Source organism: Parambassis ranga, chromosome 9, assembly GCF_900634625.1.
Source record: "Parambassis ranga chromosome 9, fParRan2.1, whole genome shotgun sequence".
Taxonomy (NCBI): domain Eukaryota; kingdom Metazoa; phylum Chordata; class Actinopteri; family Ambassidae; genus Parambassis; species Parambassis ranga.
In genome coordinates this window covers 11,704,948-11,724,483 of record NC_041030.1, presented here as the reverse complement: position 1 = coordinate 11,724,483, position 19,536 = coordinate 11,704,948, and the positions used below count along the sequence as shown (strand labels likewise).

Below are 19,536 nucleotides of genomic sequence, written 5' to 3'. Positions count from 1 at the left end.
TGGCTCTGTCTTCTTCCATGAGTCTGTAGTGTGTGTGACAGTGTGTGTACCATCTGTAGCTATGTTTTCCACTGGGAGGTTGTGTAAGTGTGCCATGTAGCCAACAGCAGAGAAGATCACAAAACCAGCCAAGATACTTGTGAATGAGTTGATGGATGACACGATCAACGAGTCCCTGTGGAACAAATGAGGACAAACAGACCATTTCCAGTAAACAAGAGCAATAATGCATCTTTTTGGTTTGCTGTCAAACTGCCAGACATTGCTGTAAAAAAACCCTTTAGGCATTCCAAAGTGAGGTTGAGGCTTTATTGGTTAAACACCCCCATATTCTATTACTCTAAATTACACTTACCGGTACTGACATGCTTTATTTCTCTGGGATGACCCTTCTTAGACAGACATAATTTGCATCACTGCTGAACTCCTTATCCAAACAGAGGATATTAACTCTTTACCTGGCAATGTTGTTGTTGAAGTTGTTGTAACTAGCCATGGAAATCATGCAGCCAAATGTTATTCCGACTGAGTTAAACACCTGGGAAGCTGCATTAACCCAAACCTGTGATGGAGATGACAGAGTGAAGAACTTTTGTGTGGTTTGATTTACTTTCCTTGTCAAGGCTATGAACACTTATATTCTCTTTGTGAGTCTTTGTGAACAAGATGTGTGTAAATTAATACTTATGATGCAGATCTGTGTACAAAAATTGGTTTATGACAGTTGTTTGTTGCCATCATGGTTGGTCAAATCTGTTTGTAAAAAATATTCAAATGTAACATAAAAACTGCTTTTTTTTTAGTTAGAAATAAGTTAATTCAGCGTTTTTAAGCCACATTTTCTCTGGTCACACACAAACAGAACATTTGTCCACAGTTCAAAGTGCTCTTTCTGTCTGAAATCATGCCAGAGAGCAGCTGTTGCACAAAGCGTGCAAATGTTAGCCTGTGTTTTATCTTTCATTAACAGTCTGACCTTCATGTCAAACAGTCTGCTCCAGACAGGCGTCACAAAGTAGAGGATGCCATTCTTGGCTCCAGGAAGCTGCACATTATTGATGAGCAGGGCAAACAAGAGAAAGTACGGGAACACTGCAGTGAAATAGACAACCTATTCACCAGAAAGGGAACAAAAAAAGAAGTGGTTGAGTGTGTGTGTTTGTTGTGTCCAGGTTGCAAAATCTTTCAATAACACTGGTTACTATATCAGGCCAAGGGCAGACATATTACTTTAGATGTCATTATGAGCAAATTCACCTTGCCAGTGGATCGGATTCCTCTGAAAATACATAGATAAACAATAACCCAGGTGATCATAAGGTAGCCAAAGAGTTCCCACCGAAGGCCTCCAGGTTCTTCAATGCCAGTGGTCTTCTCCAGAAGCCTGTGACTAGAAATGGAAGAAAAAGGGAGCAACAATGATCCCTAAAGCTCCGTAAAGATTTGATTAAAACAAAAAATGGATTCATAAGTTGCTATTTTGTACAAGAGACCCTTTAATATTGATTGAGGAACGTTTTCGGGGCCTTTAAGAAGGACACAGAATAGATGTGAGCAGCTGCTTTGGTGCAGTAAATATAGCTAGAGTAGTGCCTTTAAACATCTACAGTATGTTTAATGCAGTGGAGACTTCTCACTCAAAGAACTGCTGGCTGGCTGACTGCAGATGGGTTACGTTGCCGGGGAAACCACTGGAACAGTTTTCAGGGACGTTCCATGTGTTGTTGCATGACTTCCAGGGAGGAGCCGCTCTGAACGAGTTGATTAAATAGAAAAACACCCAGCTCATGAGCACGTTGTAGTAAGTGCTGTACACCGAGGAGATAACCACCGTGGCCAGGCCGACCCCTGCGGAGCCACAAGTACACAAGAGAGGAAGAAGTGAGGGATGACTCTGCAGAGGTTGTGCCAACCGGAACAACTGAGATGCTCAAAAGTAGTAGTATCAGTGGTGTCATTATTAAATGTCATTTAGTGGGGCCAAGACTGGACTTAACAGCATTCTGATCTACATTGGTAATCTGTGCTCAGTAGAAGCCCAAACTTGGCCACAGATTCGAAGAATTCCTGGATTAGAAAGACACTAATCTGAAAAGTTCTCATCCATCAGCATGGGATTACAGTTTTACACTGTTTTCCAGTTTACCCATAACTAGTTCTTGAGTAAATGTGACTGCAAATAAAAGGCACAAAACTGCTGCTGTTTCAGTATTTTTATCACTGACTCATAGCTGAAATGTTTACCAAACAAATAAACAGTCAGATCTACAGATTTTGAAAACTACTCTGCAGCTCATTGTTTACACCGTATTGATCAGCTCCTTTTTTAAACGCTGAAATTTAAGTTGTTGCGCTCCAGTGAGAGCTACAGCTTTGTTCATGCTTCAACTTGCATTTGAATGACTCATTTCATACAGTTTAACGAGTTGATGCAAAGCCAGACTACTACATGTTCCAACAGCACCACGATACATGCGTGTGAATGAAAAATAGAGGTTTAGATCTGGAGAGACACTCACCTTTAAACAAAGGACAGATTTTGGCAAAAGCATGCACAGGCCCTAAACGAGTATACTGCCCAATAGTGAACTCCATGAAAAGAAGAGGAACGCCACACAGGAGCACCATGGTGACATAAGGGATCATGAAGGCACCTGAAGCAGAAACATGGAAATACTTTTATCAAAGACTGTGTGTCTTTATATCCATAAAATTAAAGATAAATTTAAGATCGTTCACCTCCAGCTACCAGGGGACTATAGTATGTAAACAATGGACAGATAAAAGCTGAACAAGGGGATAGCTGCCAAAGTGACAGATGTGAAGTTGTCTGATGAAGGGGCCACATTTGTTTTGCTTATTTCTGGTCATAGAGTAGATTCCTGGGATCATGATGATGTTGTTTGATCCAACAGTGAAACACCAAATATAAAAACAGGCATTTGATGCTGGAAGAGTGTAAAAAAGACATCAATTCCCTAAAGCAAGTCTTTCACTTCAAACAAATTGTGTGTTGCGTGTTTTTTTAGCTGTTGCTTTTGTTGTTTTATTTTATTCACCGAGGAGACTTTTGCAACCTCTGGTATCACTGATGAACGAATTGGTGAATTTCACTGATTATAAATGAGTGTAATAATTGTACAGGTAGTCTGTTTGCAGTTTAAGATACATCCTTACCTCCCCCGCTGCTGTAGCACAGGTATGGAAACCTCCAGACATTGCCCAGTCCCACCGCGTACCCCACCGATGCCAGGATGAACTCCAGCCGCCCGCTCCAGGTCAGTCTCTGAGTCCCCGGGTCCAGGGCCCTCTCGGCCGTGACTTTGTGCTCTAAAGGCTCCGGGTCAGCGTCTGTGTCGTCACATGGTGTCTTTGAATTTTCAACGCAGACATCCATTATTAGCTGATGGTGATATGTGTGAAGCGATACAAACGCGGCAGCGCAGATCTAGAGCATGAATTGAGTAAAAGCTCCTGACACGTCCTGTTACTTTCTGATTCTCCACTCCGTCAACTCGGTCTTGTGCAATATAACATGCTACACAGACTAGGCTACCAAACATCCCTTACCAGCATTTCTCATGGGTCTGATCATATTTTTATTGTTTATAAGCTGTCCTTCATGTCATTCTTTTCTATTACCCCGTCCAAGAGCAGAAGTCAACCACCAGGCGGCGCTGCAGGTTTGGCCTCCCTTTTGGGGAGTAGCGCAGTCCATTTTTACAGTCTCATAAGATCCAGTCACTTACTCCCAACTCCCTATATGGGAAATCCGCTGTCGGGCACCATAGTAAACTCATTGGGAAAACATTTTAGGACCTTTCGGACAATACCTGTCGTTGCTACTTATGTCATTGCTGTCGCAAATAAAGTGCCGATCTCTGCCGGATAAACAAATTAAGTAGCCCAATGAAGGGTTTAGTCTACAGAGGTGCACACACACACAGAAACAAACAGGAGGGAGATGCAAATGAGCAAGAGAGAGAGAGAGAGAGAGAGATAGCTGCTACAGAGACAACATGATGGAAAGATGGGAAAATGAGTGACTGCAAGAAAAAGTCTGATTTCAATTACATTGTTAATACAAAGGCATGCAGCTGCACAGGCACATTAGAGCTAAACACTTATCAGTGCAGTGAGCCTGTGTGATTATAAGCATCTCTGTGTTTTTCACTGAAAAACTACTTAAAATGTTATTGGTAATATAGACTACATACTATCAGACATTGGATCTTTTTTCCAATTAAGAATCAGAAATCCCTTATTTATATTTAAGGGGAAATTATTTTTTTAAAAATGACTTGATTATTGTTTTTGTACTTTTAAGATGTATTTTCTATAGCACTCTGTTGATTTCTCAAATTATTTTACATGATGTTTGATTATAAATTACATTAAGCAACAAAAAAAATCTGAGGAGCCACTGAGGCAGCCGAAAGAGCCGGCTCTCAAAAACAGCCGAAACTCCCATCACTGTTTCGAACACGGCCCCTGTGTTAATAAATTGTTACAAATAACGATTATTTGTCCACCAGGTGGCGCAGTGCCAGGACAAGACGTTCAGCTTCCATAAAACAGAAGAAGAAGAAACCGTCACTTCCGGTGTTTCTGTCTTGTCCTCCTGGCGGGAAGCTGTGGTGGTAGCACACAGTTCACAGACTGAAGCGTAGTTAAAAACACACGCATACACAATGTCCCGTGTTCTGAACGGTATCGTGGCGGTGTGTCCCGACTTGGGTATCGGGATGAATGGAAACCTGCCCTGGCATCCTGTTCGACTCAAGTAAGCCTTGAAAAATGCAGCCTCCACCTAAAGCTATATTAGAAGTGAGTTGTGATGTTTGTGAGTCTTTACTTATGTTCTTATTTTAGCAAGGAATTAGCGCTTTTCCGGAAGTTGACATCCACTCCGTCTGTGGAAGGTAAGGCACCTTACAGCCAGTTACAAACCAAATACAAACTTGTATTTGTCAAACAGCTAAACACACACATGTATGTCATTGTAGCGGTTATAGGATGACTTAGCAGATAGAAGAACAGGTTTATCAGTCACAGTTTTAGATAAGCTGGAATTAGCAGCAGTCAGTGAAAATGTTTACTATGCCTCTTAAAAAGTTAACCATTACAGTGCCTTTACAAGAGCACAATGTGCAGATGGGCTCATGAGGCAAAGTAAACAAACCTCACTGAGAATGTGTCTGGATTAGGATTTGATATTGGTGTTCCATGCAGAAGCATAGCTCTCTGAAACCCAGACCCAAAAGAGAGGACACTCCTTACTTGCAAGTTATACACACAGAACAGGCTTATTGTGACAGCAGAGACACCACGGTGTCTAAAAATGAATCACGCAGTATCACATAACTGAGCTAGCTTTGAATGAGGTGTGATGTTTATATAATGCAATGACCTTGTCGTGAAAGAATAATGTCAACTTAACAACATTACAGGCAAACAGAATGTTGTGATCATGGGCAGAAAGACGTGGTTTTCCATCCCAGAGAAGTTCAGACCCCTGCGTGACAGAATCAACATCGTCCTCAGCAGGGAGTACAAGTACGTGCTGCACACTGTTTATGTCTCCTGACAGCCGCAACCAACAATAGAACTTTTCACAACTAAACTGTTGCTTATTCTGTCCCAGAGCGCCCCCTGCAGGAGCACACTACCTGGCATCAGACTTCAGCTCAGCTCTTAAGCTGATTGAGACAGAGCTGGCTGAGCAGGCGGACCAGGTGTGGGTTATAGGAGGCAGTTCTCTCTACAAGGTACTTACATATTTTTACTTTACATCATCACCATATTGTTTTGTTTAAGTGTATGTGTTAGAGATACATAACAGTGATTTCATCATAATTGTGTCTTATTTGGGCTACCTAGGAGATGATGGAAAGCCCGGGAACCAGGAGACTCTTCGTCACACGAATCCTGAAGCAGTTTGGGTGTGACACTTTCCTGCTTGAAATCAGTCCAGATAAATATCGTCTGCTGCCAGAGTAAGACCATCACACACGTTACAGCTGCAGTCTTGTAGCTTTATCCCTAATGTCATTCACATCACTCAGTGTCTAACTGGCTAACCATCAGTGAGCAACTTCTGGCCCAACTTCTTTCACTAGAAAACAGCTTCCAGGCTGTTAGACAACTGAAAATGTAGAGGAAGTTCACATTTTAAAGTCATGTTTGTACATGAAAATGTGTAAAGCAAACTAACTAATTTTTTTTCTGTTGTAGGTTTCCTGGAGTGCCACAAGGGCTGCAGGAGGAAAATGGTATCCAGTACAAGTTTGAAGTCTATGAGAGCATTGAACAGTGAAGACAAAACATCTTATTTATAAATGTAAATGCTGGACGTGTGATTTTTTTTAATGTAGTTTGTACAGTTTAATTTTTTTCTCTGAGCTGAACTAAATGCTAATGCTAATATAATGAACTAAATTTAACATGTAGTTACAAAGCTTGAATTTGCTGTCAGACACTGATACCTTGATTTCACCCCAACCTCAGGTAAACTAGAACAAAACTGGAAATTGATTTTCCCCCTTTCAATCTAGACCAAAGGAACAAACTGCAGCTATGAGCACAGCAGAAATGTGTCGACCAAACCTTGAATAAAACATGATCACTATCAGTGGAGAAACACCAGACAATTGCTGGAAGTGCATACACCCCTAAACTGTGTATTTTCTCTCCTGTCTTCACACTATCTATGCAAGGGAAACTTATTTTAACCAATTTCATGTGCAAAAACAAAGACGCCAAAGAATCTTGTCCTAACTGGAAAAAAAATCTTGCAACATCCACATGTTACACATGATTATTTCAGCAAATGAGTTGCAAACATTAAATAACATAAAGTGCTGCTTAAAAATATGTTATACACTCGGAATTTTTAATATTTCTGCATAAATGTGACCCAAAACATCAGCTGTACCAAAATAGAAAAAGAACCCAATCAAACACAAAATATTTCACCACATTAATGTATTCAAGAAAATATTACATGTATAAGTAACAAAAGTATGTGAACCTAGCAGTTTATATGAAGGTCAAATAAGAGTTCATCTGTTCAGATGTGTTTTAATCAGTGGAAGAAGTTTGTGAAGAGTGGACTGTTTAACCTAAACAACAGTGATCTATCAAAGTCTTCACAACGTGTTGGAATGCATTTCTGAGGACCTCATGCAAACAGTCGCTGCTCTTTACTGGGGAAGGTTACACAACCATGTCTAAAGAGTTTGGACTCCACAGTTGTCGATGTTTTGGGTTATATTTATGTAGACATTTAGAAAATTCTACAGCATTCACAAATGTTCAAGCTGCATGTGGGCCTGAGTACTGGCACTTTTTGAAATCCATTGCTCATATAGATATTCAGTTACCAGTAGACACAAAATCTAATGTTGTACAAAACTTTGACAGACCAAAGACCCAGACGGCCGAGTCCTGCTATGGTGCACCTGTTCACAGTTTTCGAAATGCTCGGCAGGAAGGTTATTCAGCATCTTAGATGCTGTTCCACAGTTATATGTCTGCTGTCTTTTTATATGACAATATATTGCTGAGATTAGGTTGCGGGTATTAGATATTTACGAATGCAAACATTTTAAGTGAAATTTTGCCACACTACTGTGTGCATTAGATTTTTTCTCAGTGGCCCCCATTTTACCTTATTTAAAGTGACTTAAGTGTATCATCAGTTTAAATCCTCTATAAAAACATAGTAGGCAATAGATGGTGTAAAGCAAATAGCAGAACACCGGAGAAGGATGTCAGGCTGGAACAGATTTTTAAAGTGGTTTACAATCAGCCATCTCTACGTTTTTTCTCTCAGTGCTTCTCCATCAGTGACTTCTGAATATGGTAATAATTCCTGTTGTGCAATCTTCACCAAAATAAATGTGTCTGCAGCCTTGAACCTTCCGCTGACATTAGCAGCACTATTGTCATTCCACACATCAACAGTCTGAATACCTGAAGTGAAAAGAAATGAGTCTTACCTGCGCAAATGTTCTGCGTCTGCACTGTGGCTTCTCACAAAGGGATGCGCTGTCATTGGCTGCGGACGTCATGCTCCTCGGCTGCCATAGGCCAGCCTTTTGCTCTCATCTGACGTATATTAGTCTTCACTCCCTCCTTTCATCAGTCACTCCCATGCGTGGATGTCTGGTCTCCCTACTGGTTTCTGCTCAGCCTGAACACTGTCAGTGGCCTATCATCTGGAGGGAACCTGCAGTTTAAACAGTGAAGAATGAGACACATTCAGGTAAGTTTGTGCACATGACGAAAGTAACTTGTAGTTTAGACCTTTCTGTTTATGTCTACACTGCAAAGCTTGCATGTGCTATTAATTTTTCCCTGCTGTAAGGTAACAAATTATTGTTTAGTATAGACATTGAAAATAATTTACTTTATCCTAAACTGTATGCCATCAAACAGGAGTGTGTGTGAATGTTTCATCCAGTATTTTTGTATGTCACTGTTTACCAGCGTCATTGTATAAACACACACATCTGTCTTATCTAACCTGTCTTTGTGCCTGAACACAGGCAGCAGAAGATTCATCCTTGCAGGGTTAGTTTTATTATTTATTTTTGTGTTTTTTTTCTGTGATGAATTGACAGTATAAAGCACCACAGTCATATTTGCTCCCTACTTGTGAGCAGATTTGAAAAAAAAATCTGGCCTTTACATGTGGAGTGATAAAATGTTAAGGAATGACATTTTCTCAGCTGCCTCCGTCATTAGTTATTCTGTCTGTGTTGGTGCTGGTTGAAGGCCAGGCCTGACCCTTTAGAGAAGCACGGATGGGGGATTGAATGTCACCCTGCAGAAGATGCTGCTAACACTGTTTAAAACCTCACACAGTCCCAAAAGAGCTATTGTACAGATCATTAGAAAGTCATTTAGGATTGTACATTCATACAGTCAGGAGACAATGGTAAAAATCTGCAGCAGTGGTCAAGATACACTGATTATTAGTAGTGTTGTGTGGATGGAGCTCATTAACTTCATTTCCCATAATGCTGTAAATGAAAGCAAGATGTTTTCACCACAGACTTTCTGTTGGAAACCCTTCAGCTGCAGTGGTGGATAGTGACTAAATACACCATGACCATTGCCTGAAAATCCCCTCCATAAACAGGCATTAAAATGAGCTCAGACAGAAAAATCAAGGGAATATCAATCAATAAATAGAATAAATGGAATATGATCTGAGCTCTGAATTAGTGATGTCACAAGACCTTCAGTTGTGACCAACTTTACAGAACGATGTTTCCTTCACTCGCTGTCAGCCACCGGAATGATAAATGTGTGATGTGTTGTTCTGTCACAGCATTACTGGAAGTGTATTTACACACGTTTACACCCTACACACACACACACACACACCCGTGCAGTCAGAATAAGTCATCAGTTACACACGGTGACACAATGGGCTGCAAAAATTAAATCCAGCAACATATTGGTTTCTCATGTCTGAATTGCCACCCTTTAACAGTGCTGAGCTGATACAGTTGCGTTGCCATGCGTCATCTCTATTAGACGCCTTACAATCACTGAGAAAACTCAAGGCAACATAGGCCTTGTTAGAGAAGTACAAAGAGGCCACATAGCTGCTGCTGCTCTGCAAAATTACATAACAGCTGAAAAGATGTCATGACAGCATATGGCAACCACAGAACTGTGACAGTGAAGGTGAGCAGCAGCAACACTGACACTTTATCACAATGTCATTTCGCTTTGTACATTTTCACTCTTAGTAGAAACAACATATATTTACTGAAAGGTTTCATACACATATACTTCTTCTATATCATTCATTTCAGTATGAATTTTCCCAAACAATGACAATAGATCTGTGCTGTGAGTGCACTACAGTCATCTACTTTGGTAATCAAATGTTGTTGCTATGGATACCACACATCAATTTTCTAATGTGCTTACACTGTTCAGGGTCAAGAGTGGGCTGAAGCCTATCACAGCATGCTCTGGATGAAAGGCAAGGTGCCGCCCGGACAGGTTGCCAGGACTCAGTAATTGTTACACACATACACAGACAAATTATTCAACGTCTAAGTGAATGAAGTGAATTCAAAATGGTGTCTAGAAATTTTACAGCGATAGCCACAGTCATGAAACTAAAAACAGAGGATAGAACATAATACAGGTCAACAAAATGAACACTAAAGTACATGTGCTGTCCTTAACCCAAAGTGTGTTTTGGGATAGTTGGAGTAGAAATGTACTGCTAGTGATAACTTAGCAACAACATACAACAGTACCTGGTAAACATTAGCACAGGAAGTTCATCATGAATGTTTTTTCGAAACAAATGAAAGTGATAGGGTGCTAGTCTCCAGCTGTACTGTTCTGGGAAGTTAAAACACCGTAGAGTGGAAGAAAAACATGGATCTGTGTGGTGTAGTAGTGCCACCCTGCTCTTACTTCTCTGTTGCAGGTGTTGGGCTGTGTGCACCTTTAGAAAAAGAAGTCACAATCACAAACCTCTGCAATGGATGACTCAACAGAAGTCCGAACAGATGGCAATTCTCTGCTGAAGGCGGTCTATCTGAGTCGGCTGCGTCTGACTCGGCTGCTCCTGGAAGGAGGTGCCTACATAAACGAGAGTAATGAGTATGGTGAGACTCCACTTATGGTAGCCTGCAAGACACGCCACACAGACTCACAGAGCGTGCCCAAACACAAGATGGTTCGGTATGTTCTGTCAGAGTACATGATTATTTTTCATTCATGAAAGGATATATATTTTTGCTGAGGATTTCTATCTCCTGCTGTGATCTTTGCTTCCAGGTATCTCCTGGAAAATGGCGCTGATCCAAACATCCAAGACAAGACAGGAAAAACTGCTCTGATGCATGCATGCCTTGAACAAACAGGGGCTGAAATTCTGTCGCTCCTGCTGAGCAGTGGAGCTGATCCAACTCTGGAGGATCATGCAGGCCTGTCTGCATTAGTTTATGCAGTCAACTCAGGCAACAGGGACATCCTCAGTGTCCTCCTGGATGCCTGTAAAGCAAAGGGTAAGGAGGTTATCATCATCACTACCAACAAACTGCCCTCCGGGCATCAAATGACAAAGCAGTACCTCAATGTTCCTCCACCTCCAGACCTTGAGGAGCGACTGCATTACAGCCCAGCCTCTTGTTGTATGTCACCATATGAGATCCAGCTACGAACTCCTCCACAGGGCTCTTCAGCATCACCTTCCCCACAACCTGGTAGCCCCCTTCTTGGTCTCAGGGATGCCCAGTGTTTAGGCTCAGGTCCTAGCCTGGTCACATCTCGACCAGGTTCTCCAGTTCAACATCTTAGTCCTTTACGTGTTTCTGGCGTGGATAAGCGACTCAACCTCCACAGGCTACACTCAGAACAGTGGTCCAAAAGTGTTTCCCTACTGCTGCAGCAGAGTCAGGCCTCCTCTCTGACAGAGGAGCCTGTGGAAATCACACCTGAGGAGGAGCTGTCATTTAGAGGTAATGGCCTAGGCATCCAAGGAAGACCTCCTGCTGTTTCACGGCATCACAGCATCGATGTCAAAGATTCAACAGGGCTCCTGAAAGCGCTAGAGAGCATGTCAGTAAATGAGAACAGTGGAGCAGGCAGCAGAAGACTCTTTAGCAGAAAGATGTCTTATGACAGTGCTGCAAGTTCATTACACTCTGCTTCACACCCAAATTTGCATCAAGACAGTCTCCCCTTTGCACATGAATCCAGTCCAGTGGATGAAGACTCCTCTGACTGTATCAGACAGCTGAATGTTTCTAGTCTGCAAAATGTGGTGCGCCGACGGAACATTGGTTTTGACCACTACAGTTCTGACTCTCAGCTACCACAATTTGGCAACCGAGACAAAACTTTAAAGAATGGTGGAGGAGCTGGACCAACATCAGAGAAGCACAAGCTGGTCAACAGCAGATCCTCCACTTTATCAGGATCCAGAGAGTCCCTGGAGAGCTCCGTGCAGAGAAGAGGTGGTGCTGGGCTGGAGCGAAGAGGTTCAGGGGCCCTTCTTCTGGATCACATTGCCCACACTCGCCCTGGATGCCTCCCGCCTTTAAATCCCCATATTCCTATACCTGACATCGGGGTTAGTTCCAGTTCTTCCTACCCTTTGAGGGGAAGCAGCAAAACACTGAATGGCGTTCTTACAGGGTCGAAGCCTATTCTTCCCTCTGCACCCAGTTTCCCACAGGATCTAAAGTCAAAGAAAATGCTGTGGAGACGCCACTCCATGCAGAGTGAGCAGATAAAACAACTAGTCAATTTTGAAGAAACCTTCGGCCATTAGAATAAAGTGTCCATCAGGAGAAAATACACATGGTCTTACCAGTATCATCTGACTTCTGCTGCTAGCATCACATGTAATTTAAGACTATTTACATTTTAGACATTTTCTAAGCCTGTGCCAACGTTCTACTTTAGTCAGAACTTCACATGGACTGTTTATGCTGCAAATAATAATATGCTCATACAAAATGTAGAATAGAAATGACATATAGATCAGATAGATCAGGTCAGTCTTAATACACTGTTCCACTTGTTGGAGTTTTGACTTGTCATGGAGTTATTAATCTGGTCACATGGTAACAGGTCATATGAAGATCATGTGGGTTCTCTCTTAGCTTTCTCTGACCATCCACTGTCTCCTGTACGTCCTTCCAGTCATGGCTGTAGGCAGCTTTGTTTCTTGTTCTAAAACTGCTAACATTGTATGTTGGAGTTCTGTTCAGGATTTGTATGTAAATACTTTTTGGGAATGCAGATGGAAATTAGTTATAAAGTATAATGCAACTCCTCACTTTTATACGGGGTCCTTGAAAGCATTAATAAAATAGCTGACAGGTATGTCTAAAGGTCTGTTTACACTGTCAGAAATTCAAAAAGAATAAGCGATGGGGGAGTGACATGCAGACTTTAGCCTCAGTTTTTGGGGTGCCAGCTCAACCAAGCAAGGCTGTCATGAGTGTTCCTAGGTTGTCATTTTTGAATACCTTTCTTTTAGGGAATGGACAACAAACACATGCAAACAAAAGGAATAAAAAGTGTGCTACCTTTCCAAAGATGAAATCTTGCAAGCTACAATTTTAAACATAAGCAGCACAGACAAATGACGTGTTAAAAATGATGTTTTTTTCTTTTTATAGTGTCACACCATCTGACTGATGCTGAATCTGACACAAACAGAATGCTTCACTGTGATACACTCTCATACACTGGTTACACACCCATTGCTGTTTAAAAACACTGTAAATTATAATACAGGGTCCAGTAATGTAATCTGTATCATATTTTCTAAATAAACAACACTCTAACATACTTCTTATACTCACCAAAAATTGTAAGAAAAACTGTATAGAAAAACTAAACTAAATCTCCATGACAACTGAGCAATTTAGTCCTTCAGGTAAGAAAGTGAGGTCCTGGGTGGAGATTTTTTTTTGGTTAGCTGCTGTTTTGAGGATTAAGAGTAAAAGCTACACTGTAAAATTATCTGCATTAAAATGACAACATTAAAGGTTTAGTATTGATTATGTGGATTTCTATCTCATGATGGACATCTGTGTGGTGGCTCTGAATGAGAATAACCTTGGATCAAAACATCAGTGCATACAGTCAATATAATCTATTCTATTCTAAGACAACCCATGATTTAAATTGTAAACATAAAATAAACTGTTAGAATAAAAAGTGCACAGTGAGGAAATGACAGCAACCTCTCTCTGTTGATCTCTTTTAGAAAACCCTTTTATCTTAATTGCTGAGAGTGACTCTGCATCTTCGGATATTTTCCTCGCACACAGTTGCCAGGGGCAACATTTTACTTGCACAGACAACCTTCAGTGTACTTTGTTATCTGATCGTTTATTTTTTAATAAATATTGTGCCAAAAATTGGATAAACACGAGTGATAAATGTCCACTCAAGATATACTGAGACAAACCAGTACACCACCTACACCAGATTACTCTAATTACATTATTATCTTACCTGAACAAGCAGAATATTTAGAAAATATCGGCATAATCTTTGTAGCAGAAATACCTCTTCCCCTTTTTTTTCTGTCTTCTTTCTCATCACAGTAATATACGCCTTGCATGCCCTCTCTCCACTTGGGGCTGTCAGTCTGCTGTGAGAGATACCACAGTTGTACACTTCTCAGTGGAACTGCATCGCACTGAGTTCTGTTCTTAGAGTTCCAGGTAGGTCGTAGTAGATCCTGCTGATGTCAAACGTTTTTCTGTAAGGCAGCAAGTCCTGTAGTGTAAACTCATCATTTTGGCCAGTCCACAGCGTCAGGGAGTACCTGTAAGCAGCATGGGAGAACATCGATGTTTTGACAGTTATACTTTTATTTTGGTTATTTCTCAGTGGCAGAAGGTGATACTCACCTGTCTGACTGCTGCAACAGCCACGAGAGCTGAGAGAAGGACTGGGCCAGCAGAGCTGCACGCACTGGGAAGGTGACTGGATGTTTAAGGGTTCTACACATCTCTTCCATCTCATGCACCATATCCCAGCTGTAACCTAAAAACCAGGTACCAAATACATCAACATGCAACCCCCTGTCCCACAGTATTAAGATGTCTTTAATCCCAATCTCCTAAAAATAAACACAGAGTTCTAGGCCTAAATTTAAATACAGACTAAGTCATCCACAACTGTGGACTGCTTTCAGCCATGTGGCTGACAAAATTGACTGAGACACAGAAAGACAAGCAACTGATTTGACCTGGTCATCAAAGCTCTAGTAGGTAAACTGAAAGTAAACACAGCTTGCTGATACTGAAGTGTCCTTACCTGGATTTTCTGTCCCAGCAGTCCATCCGGTAGTCCAGCCAAGAGACAGCACTGTTTTAGTGTGAAGAGCTGTGACAGCAGACAGGAAGGCCTGAGGCTGCAGAGGATTGGCCTGCCCCTTAGGACCAGGAAGTATATCCGCATTGACCCACACTGGACGGTTGGTGTCAGTCAGCACCTCCTCCAGCAGAGACAAAGATGGAGAAACTGCTTCCAGGCTGTGTGGACAGTACATCACATGGTTACTATAACACACATCCACACAGTACTAAAGAGGAATATAATAAACTGGGTCTCACCTCTTAAAGTCCAGTTTTATGCCCTTGCTGTGCTCTTTCACGCCGTCCAGCCACTCCCTGAGTGTGATGTCGCTGTCTGTGTCAGGGGGATGTGCCATGATGGGCACTTTGGCATCATGACCTCTCACAATGATGTCGGCTTCAATCATATGAGTGGGACCTGAACAGGAAAAGTGTAACATAACTTACATACCTGATTTTCCAACAACACAAGAAACCATCTTAACTTCACAGACATGTTTGACATTTGTATGAAGCAGTCTGAACACAGCAGAGCTCCGCAGGAACATGGACTCACCTGACAGAGCCTCCGCCAGCCTGCTCCTGCTGTTCACAGCGTGAGACCAGCTCACGGCTGCAGCGTCCCTCTTCTTCATCTGACCCAGACTCAAGAAATACTCCAGCGTTTGATCACACATGATGTCTGTGGGGAAAAAAGCCTGTCTTCACATTAGCGCCGCTTTACAAACCTCAGTGTGACTTTATTTCGTCTTACGAGAACGGACATGTCCTGTAATGTGTAGTTACCTAGACTGACATATTACACTGGACAAATCTGTAAACACAGTAAATACTGTAAATGCTATAAAAACTGAAGAAGCTCTACGTTAACTAACATAAACAACTCTTCCTCTTCTTCTTCTACTTCTTCTTTTTCGTGTTCTTCTTCTATATTTTGGAAAAACTAGGTGCACTACTGCCACCTTCTGTACGGTGTATGAATCGGGATATCTAATTGCACTTTTCAAACGCTCTTCTTCCAGTTTTTGCCTTCGAGTGATTGCTTCCGTGTCACACTGATTAATATAACATATAACTGTTCATACTCAGATTGTAAGTATCCCCACATCTCAGTCTTTGTAGGTCTGCAAGCTTCTGTTACTCTGTAATGAACACTGGGCTCATATTAGCTCAGTTTATATATATATATATATATATATATATATATATATATATATATATATATATATATGTTTTGATAAAATCCCTCCCACAAAACGTATATGTATATACGTTTTGTGGGAGGGATTTTAACAAGCTGAGCTGATATGAGCTCTGCTGGACTTTAAAACGTAGAGCAGCAGGTATTGAGGTTAGAAGTAAGGGTTCAGGACTACAGGTAAGACTTCACCTTGGCAGGGCATTGTCCTCTTAATCCTTTTATTTTCGTTTTTTTCTGGTGTTAAATGTTTGTATTTAGATTTATTTATTAATTCAAATGTCCACTTTCATCATCACTAAATTAACACTAAAATAACTTACAGTAACTTTATGTAGAGGAGCATGTGTGGATCTGCTGTGTGCATACTCTGCCCAACAGCTGTTGTGATGGGTGGGAAATCACACAACATTTATTTTAGTGCTACAGTGTTGAATCTATTCCAACATTACAGAATTGTCTTATGTTCACCTTCACTTTGATACAGCTGAAAACAGCATCACAACACAAATATACAAATATAAGCCACAGTTTGTAACAGGAATCTATCTGAAACATTTTGTCTCAATATTTTATTATTTAACTTACCTGGTCTATAAATTTATGGTGCTGTGTGTGTATGTGTGTGTGTGTGTCACGAAGATACCCACAGTTTTACAAATGAGATTATTTCCTTAAGAAAAGCCTGACTCCATGTTTGTTCTTCCTCCTCCATGTTAAGCCATGGCCTCCAGCCTTCCTCTCCTCCTCGTCATCTTGTGCAGTCTGGGTGTGGCTCAGTCCCAGCTGAGGGTCTTTGGCCTGAGGGCCAGCGATCTTCCCTCTGGCCTTTTAGGAACCACAGATGGCTACGTCAAAGTTTTCTGTGGTTCGGCCACTCTGGGTGCCACATCTGTCCGAAATGACAATCCCAACCCGTGGTGGGAGGAAGAGTTCAGTTACTTCAAGGCCAAGCAGAATGATGTGCTCAGACTTCAGGTCCATGACAGTGATTACCTCTTGGATGATTTGCTGGGAGTCTGCCAGCGTCAGATCAAGATGGGAACCCATGAGCATGACTGCTATCTAGAGAAAGGTGGCACCCTCCATTATTCCTACACCCTTGGTTAAAAGAGCTGTAGTCCTGTAAATGTTTAGACCTTCTCATGTGTGACCAGATAAGAATAATTTTGTCCCAAAATGTATCATTTAGAATTTGACCAGACAACAAACATTTTCAGCTTAATCAATAAACAGCGACCTTTACGTTATTTCTAACATAGTCAATAAAGTTCTTGCAACAACTAAACTTGATGTTTTTTTCCCATGGTTTATTTGTTGAGAATTTTAAAGCGTACCAAACACACAGTAGATAGAAATCTCTTCCATATCTCCATATCCATATATCCATATTTACATGTCAAATATATATTTACACATCTTTTTATCACCAGCGTGGACATAGTACATCAGCAGTGCATCTACAATACAAAATGCCCATTTTATGCACTTCTTCTCACAGATGTTGGACCTACATGTGACATGATGCCTGATAAAGACTCTAAAACTACTTGTGCAGTATAATATTTGTAAATATTTTTTTAAATGCAGCCCTCAGCACAGTTTGGAAGCCATGTGACATCAAAGTGTGGAAAGTGTCACCTGTCTGAGTCTCAGCAGGTGGAGTGTTAACATGCACACCAAAGCAGGGTTCAAATGCAGTGAGTGTGAGACTCAGACAGGTGACACTTTGGCTGCAGCAGGTATGTTTTATTGGAGGGATTTTATCAAGCTGAGCTGATATGAGTTCTGCTGGCCTTTAAAATGCACAGCAGCAGGTACTGAGGGTCGAAGAAAGGTTTCAGGACTACAGGTAAGACTTCACATCGGCAGGACATTGTTCTCTTAATCCTTTTATTTTCGTTTTCTTCCTAGTGTTGAATTTTGTATTTAGATTTATTCATTGGGACTGTTGAAGCCTTGCAAAATTAACAAAAAACATTCACAAAACAAAATAACTTGTAGCACTTATAGTAACTTTATGTAGAGGAGCAGCTGTTGTGATGGGTGGGAAAACACATAACATTTATTTTAGGGCTGCAGTGCTGAATCTATTCCAACATTTCAGCATTGTCTTATGTTCACCTTCACTTTGATCCAGCTGCAAACAGCATCACAACACAAATCCAACTGTTGTGAAACAAAATTGTTCACACTAACTCTCAGTGATGCAATACCTGCTCCACAGGCTGTCTGTGGAAAGGCCATGGTTGGTATAATCTTTAAGAGAGGATCCGTTCAGTTTGGGTTTGGGTCAGGCTCAGATTTCCTGGCACAATACTTTGCTGGTGCTGTGTGTGTGTAAAAGACAAAGATACAAACCATTTTACAAATGAGATTATTTCCTTAAGAAAAGCCTCACTCCACATTTGTTCTTCCTCCTCCATGTGAAGCCATGGCCTCCAGCCTTCCTCTCCTCCTCGTCCTCCTGTGCAGTCTGGGTGTGGCTCAGTCTCGGCTGGAAGTCTTTAACATCCGGGCCAAGGGTCTTCCCTCTGAAACATCAGGAAAAGCAGATGCCTACGTCAAAGTTTTGTGTGGAGGGAGATATGTGGATCAAACAACTCACATACAGGACAATTCCAACCCGTCTTGGAACACTCATATTGTAGACCGTTTTGCCAAGGTGAATGAGTTGCTCCGTCTTGAGGTTTATGACAAGGATGTTTTCTCTGATGATTTGCTGGGAGCCTGCCAGACTAACATCAAGAGGGGAACATACAATGCTTACTGCAATCTAAAGAAAGGTGGCACCCTCTATTTAGATTACACCCTTTCCTAAAAGAGCTGTAGTCCTGTAAAGTGTCAGACCTTCTCATGTTTGACCAGATGGGAATAATTCTGACCCAAAATGTATCATTTAGAGTTTGACCAGAAAAACCTTTTCTGCTTAATCAATACACTGTGACCTTTCTAACAAGTCACAGTCAATAAATTTCCTGCAACAACCAAACTGCATGTGTGTTTTCAGTCATGTATCATAGAATATCCATCATATTCATCCCATGTTTTTTCCATGGTTTATTTATTGAGATTTTTGAGGCATACCGAACACACAGTAGTTAGAAATCTCTTCCATAATCACAGAGCAGTCAAATAAAGCGTCTCAATAATGAAATCTATTACAATATAGATGCAACCTTTCTGACAGAGACAAGGTAAAGGCATGGGAAAGTGTAATGTGCCAGGGATGACTGAACAGTCAGAATCTATCACAAACTAAATAATCAGATCCATAAATCACCAAACCACAACACGCCCGAATATTTGAAAACTAGCAAGTAGCAGTTAGCATCTTTGTGAGGATGTAGGCAGATGATTTTTCAGTGCATAAGCTTAAAACCTGCCCAAAACACCATATGTGATAATGGTGTCATAATTCATAGTTAAAGGCCAACTGTTATCTGCATGTTTGTCAAATATCTATTTTAAAGG

The 19,536-nt window shown here is 41.2% G+C and overlaps 5 protein-coding genes across 12 annotated transcripts in view; 3 read left to right on the top strand and 2 right to left on the bottom strand.

Annotated features, from left to right (window-relative positions):
• The window catches only part of LOC114440908 (WSC domain-containing protein 2), a 44,411-nt gene extending 40,496 nt beyond the window's left edge, over positions 1 to 3,915 (bottom strand). For 4 of the 6 annotated variants that reach the window (XM_028413548.1, XM_028413551.1, XM_028413549.1 and 1 more), the window contains exons 1-7: positions 3,178 to 3,915; positions 2,520 to 2,654; positions 1,638 to 1,848; positions 1,258 to 1,390; positions 977 to 1,111; positions 459 to 562; positions 51 to 175 (exon numbers count right to left, since the gene is read on the bottom strand). In XM_028413548.1, coding sequence (XP_028269349.1) covers positions 51 to 175; positions 459 to 562; positions 977 to 1,111; positions 1,258 to 1,390; positions 1,638 to 1,848; positions 2,520 to 2,654; positions 3,178 to 3,397 — 1,063 coding nt within the window. In that variant the 5' untranslated portion in view covers positions 3,398 to 3,915. The remainder of the gene's footprint in view (positions 1 to 50; positions 176 to 458; positions 563 to 976; positions 1,112 to 1,257; positions 1,391 to 1,637; positions 1,849 to 2,519; positions 2,655 to 3,177) is intronic. The other 2 variants (XM_028413550.1, XM_028413554.1) reach the window with 2 other exon arrangements.
• A 699-nt stretch (positions 3,916 to 4,614) lies between these two features.
• On the top strand, positions 4,615 to 6,628 carry dhfr (dihydrofolate reductase). The gene is made up of 6 exons (XM_028414618.1): positions 4,615 to 4,783; positions 4,873 to 4,922; positions 5,451 to 5,556; positions 5,645 to 5,768; positions 5,881 to 5,996; positions 6,235 to 6,628. Exons 1-6 carry the CDS (start codon positions 4,692 to 4,694, stop codon positions 6,314 to 6,316), a joined length of 570 nt encoding a protein of 189 aa, XP_028270419.1. The 5' UTR covers positions 4,615 to 4,691; the 3' UTR covers positions 6,317 to 6,628.
• A 3,888-nt stretch (positions 6,629 to 10,516) lies between these two features.
• Positions 10,517 to 12,313, top strand: ankrd34bb (ankyrin repeat domain 34Bb). Its single transcript, XM_028414851.1, has 2 exons — positions 10,517 to 10,719; positions 10,816 to 12,313. Exons 1-2 carry the CDS (start codon positions 10,517 to 10,519, stop codon positions 12,311 to 12,313), a joined length of 1,701 nt encoding a protein of 566 aa, XP_028270652.1.
• A 1,555-nt stretch (positions 12,314 to 13,868) lies between these two features.
• fam151b (family with sequence similarity 151 member B) lies at positions 13,869 to 16,731 on the bottom strand. Of its 3 annotated transcripts, none has more exons than XM_028413296.1 (6): positions 16,713 to 16,731; positions 15,421 to 15,546; positions 15,123 to 15,282; positions 14,824 to 15,041; positions 14,415 to 14,550; positions 13,869 to 14,329 (listed from the first exon to the last, which is right to left on the bottom strand). In XM_028413296.1, the coding sequence occupies exons 2-6, from the start codon at positions 15,539 to 15,541 to the stop codon at positions 14,182 to 14,184; spliced, it is 783 nt and encodes a 260-aa protein (XP_028269097.1). In that variant the 5' UTR covers positions 15,542 to 15,546; positions 16,713 to 16,731; the 3' UTR covers positions 13,869 to 14,181. The 3 variants fall into 3 exon arrangements, with proteins under 3 accessions (XP_028269097.1, XP_028269096.1, XP_028269095.1); XM_028413295.1 differs by lacking the exon at positions 16,713 to 16,731 and adding an exon at positions 15,651 to 15,789; XM_028413294.1 differs by lacking the exon at positions 16,713 to 16,731 and adding an exon at positions 15,651 to 15,775 and having other exon boundaries at positions 15,421 to 15,562.
• LOC114440795 (perforin-1-like) lies at positions 16,199 to 17,312 on the top strand. The gene is made up of 2 exons (XM_028413298.1): positions 16,199 to 16,242; positions 16,784 to 17,312. Exon 2 carries the CDS (start codon positions 16,786 to 16,788, stop codon positions 17,170 to 17,172), a length of 387 nt encoding a protein of 128 aa, XP_028269099.1. The 5' UTR covers positions 16,199 to 16,242; positions 16,784 to 16,785; the 3' UTR covers positions 17,173 to 17,312.
• The last annotated feature ends 2,224 nt before the right edge of the window (positions 17,313 to 19,536 follow it).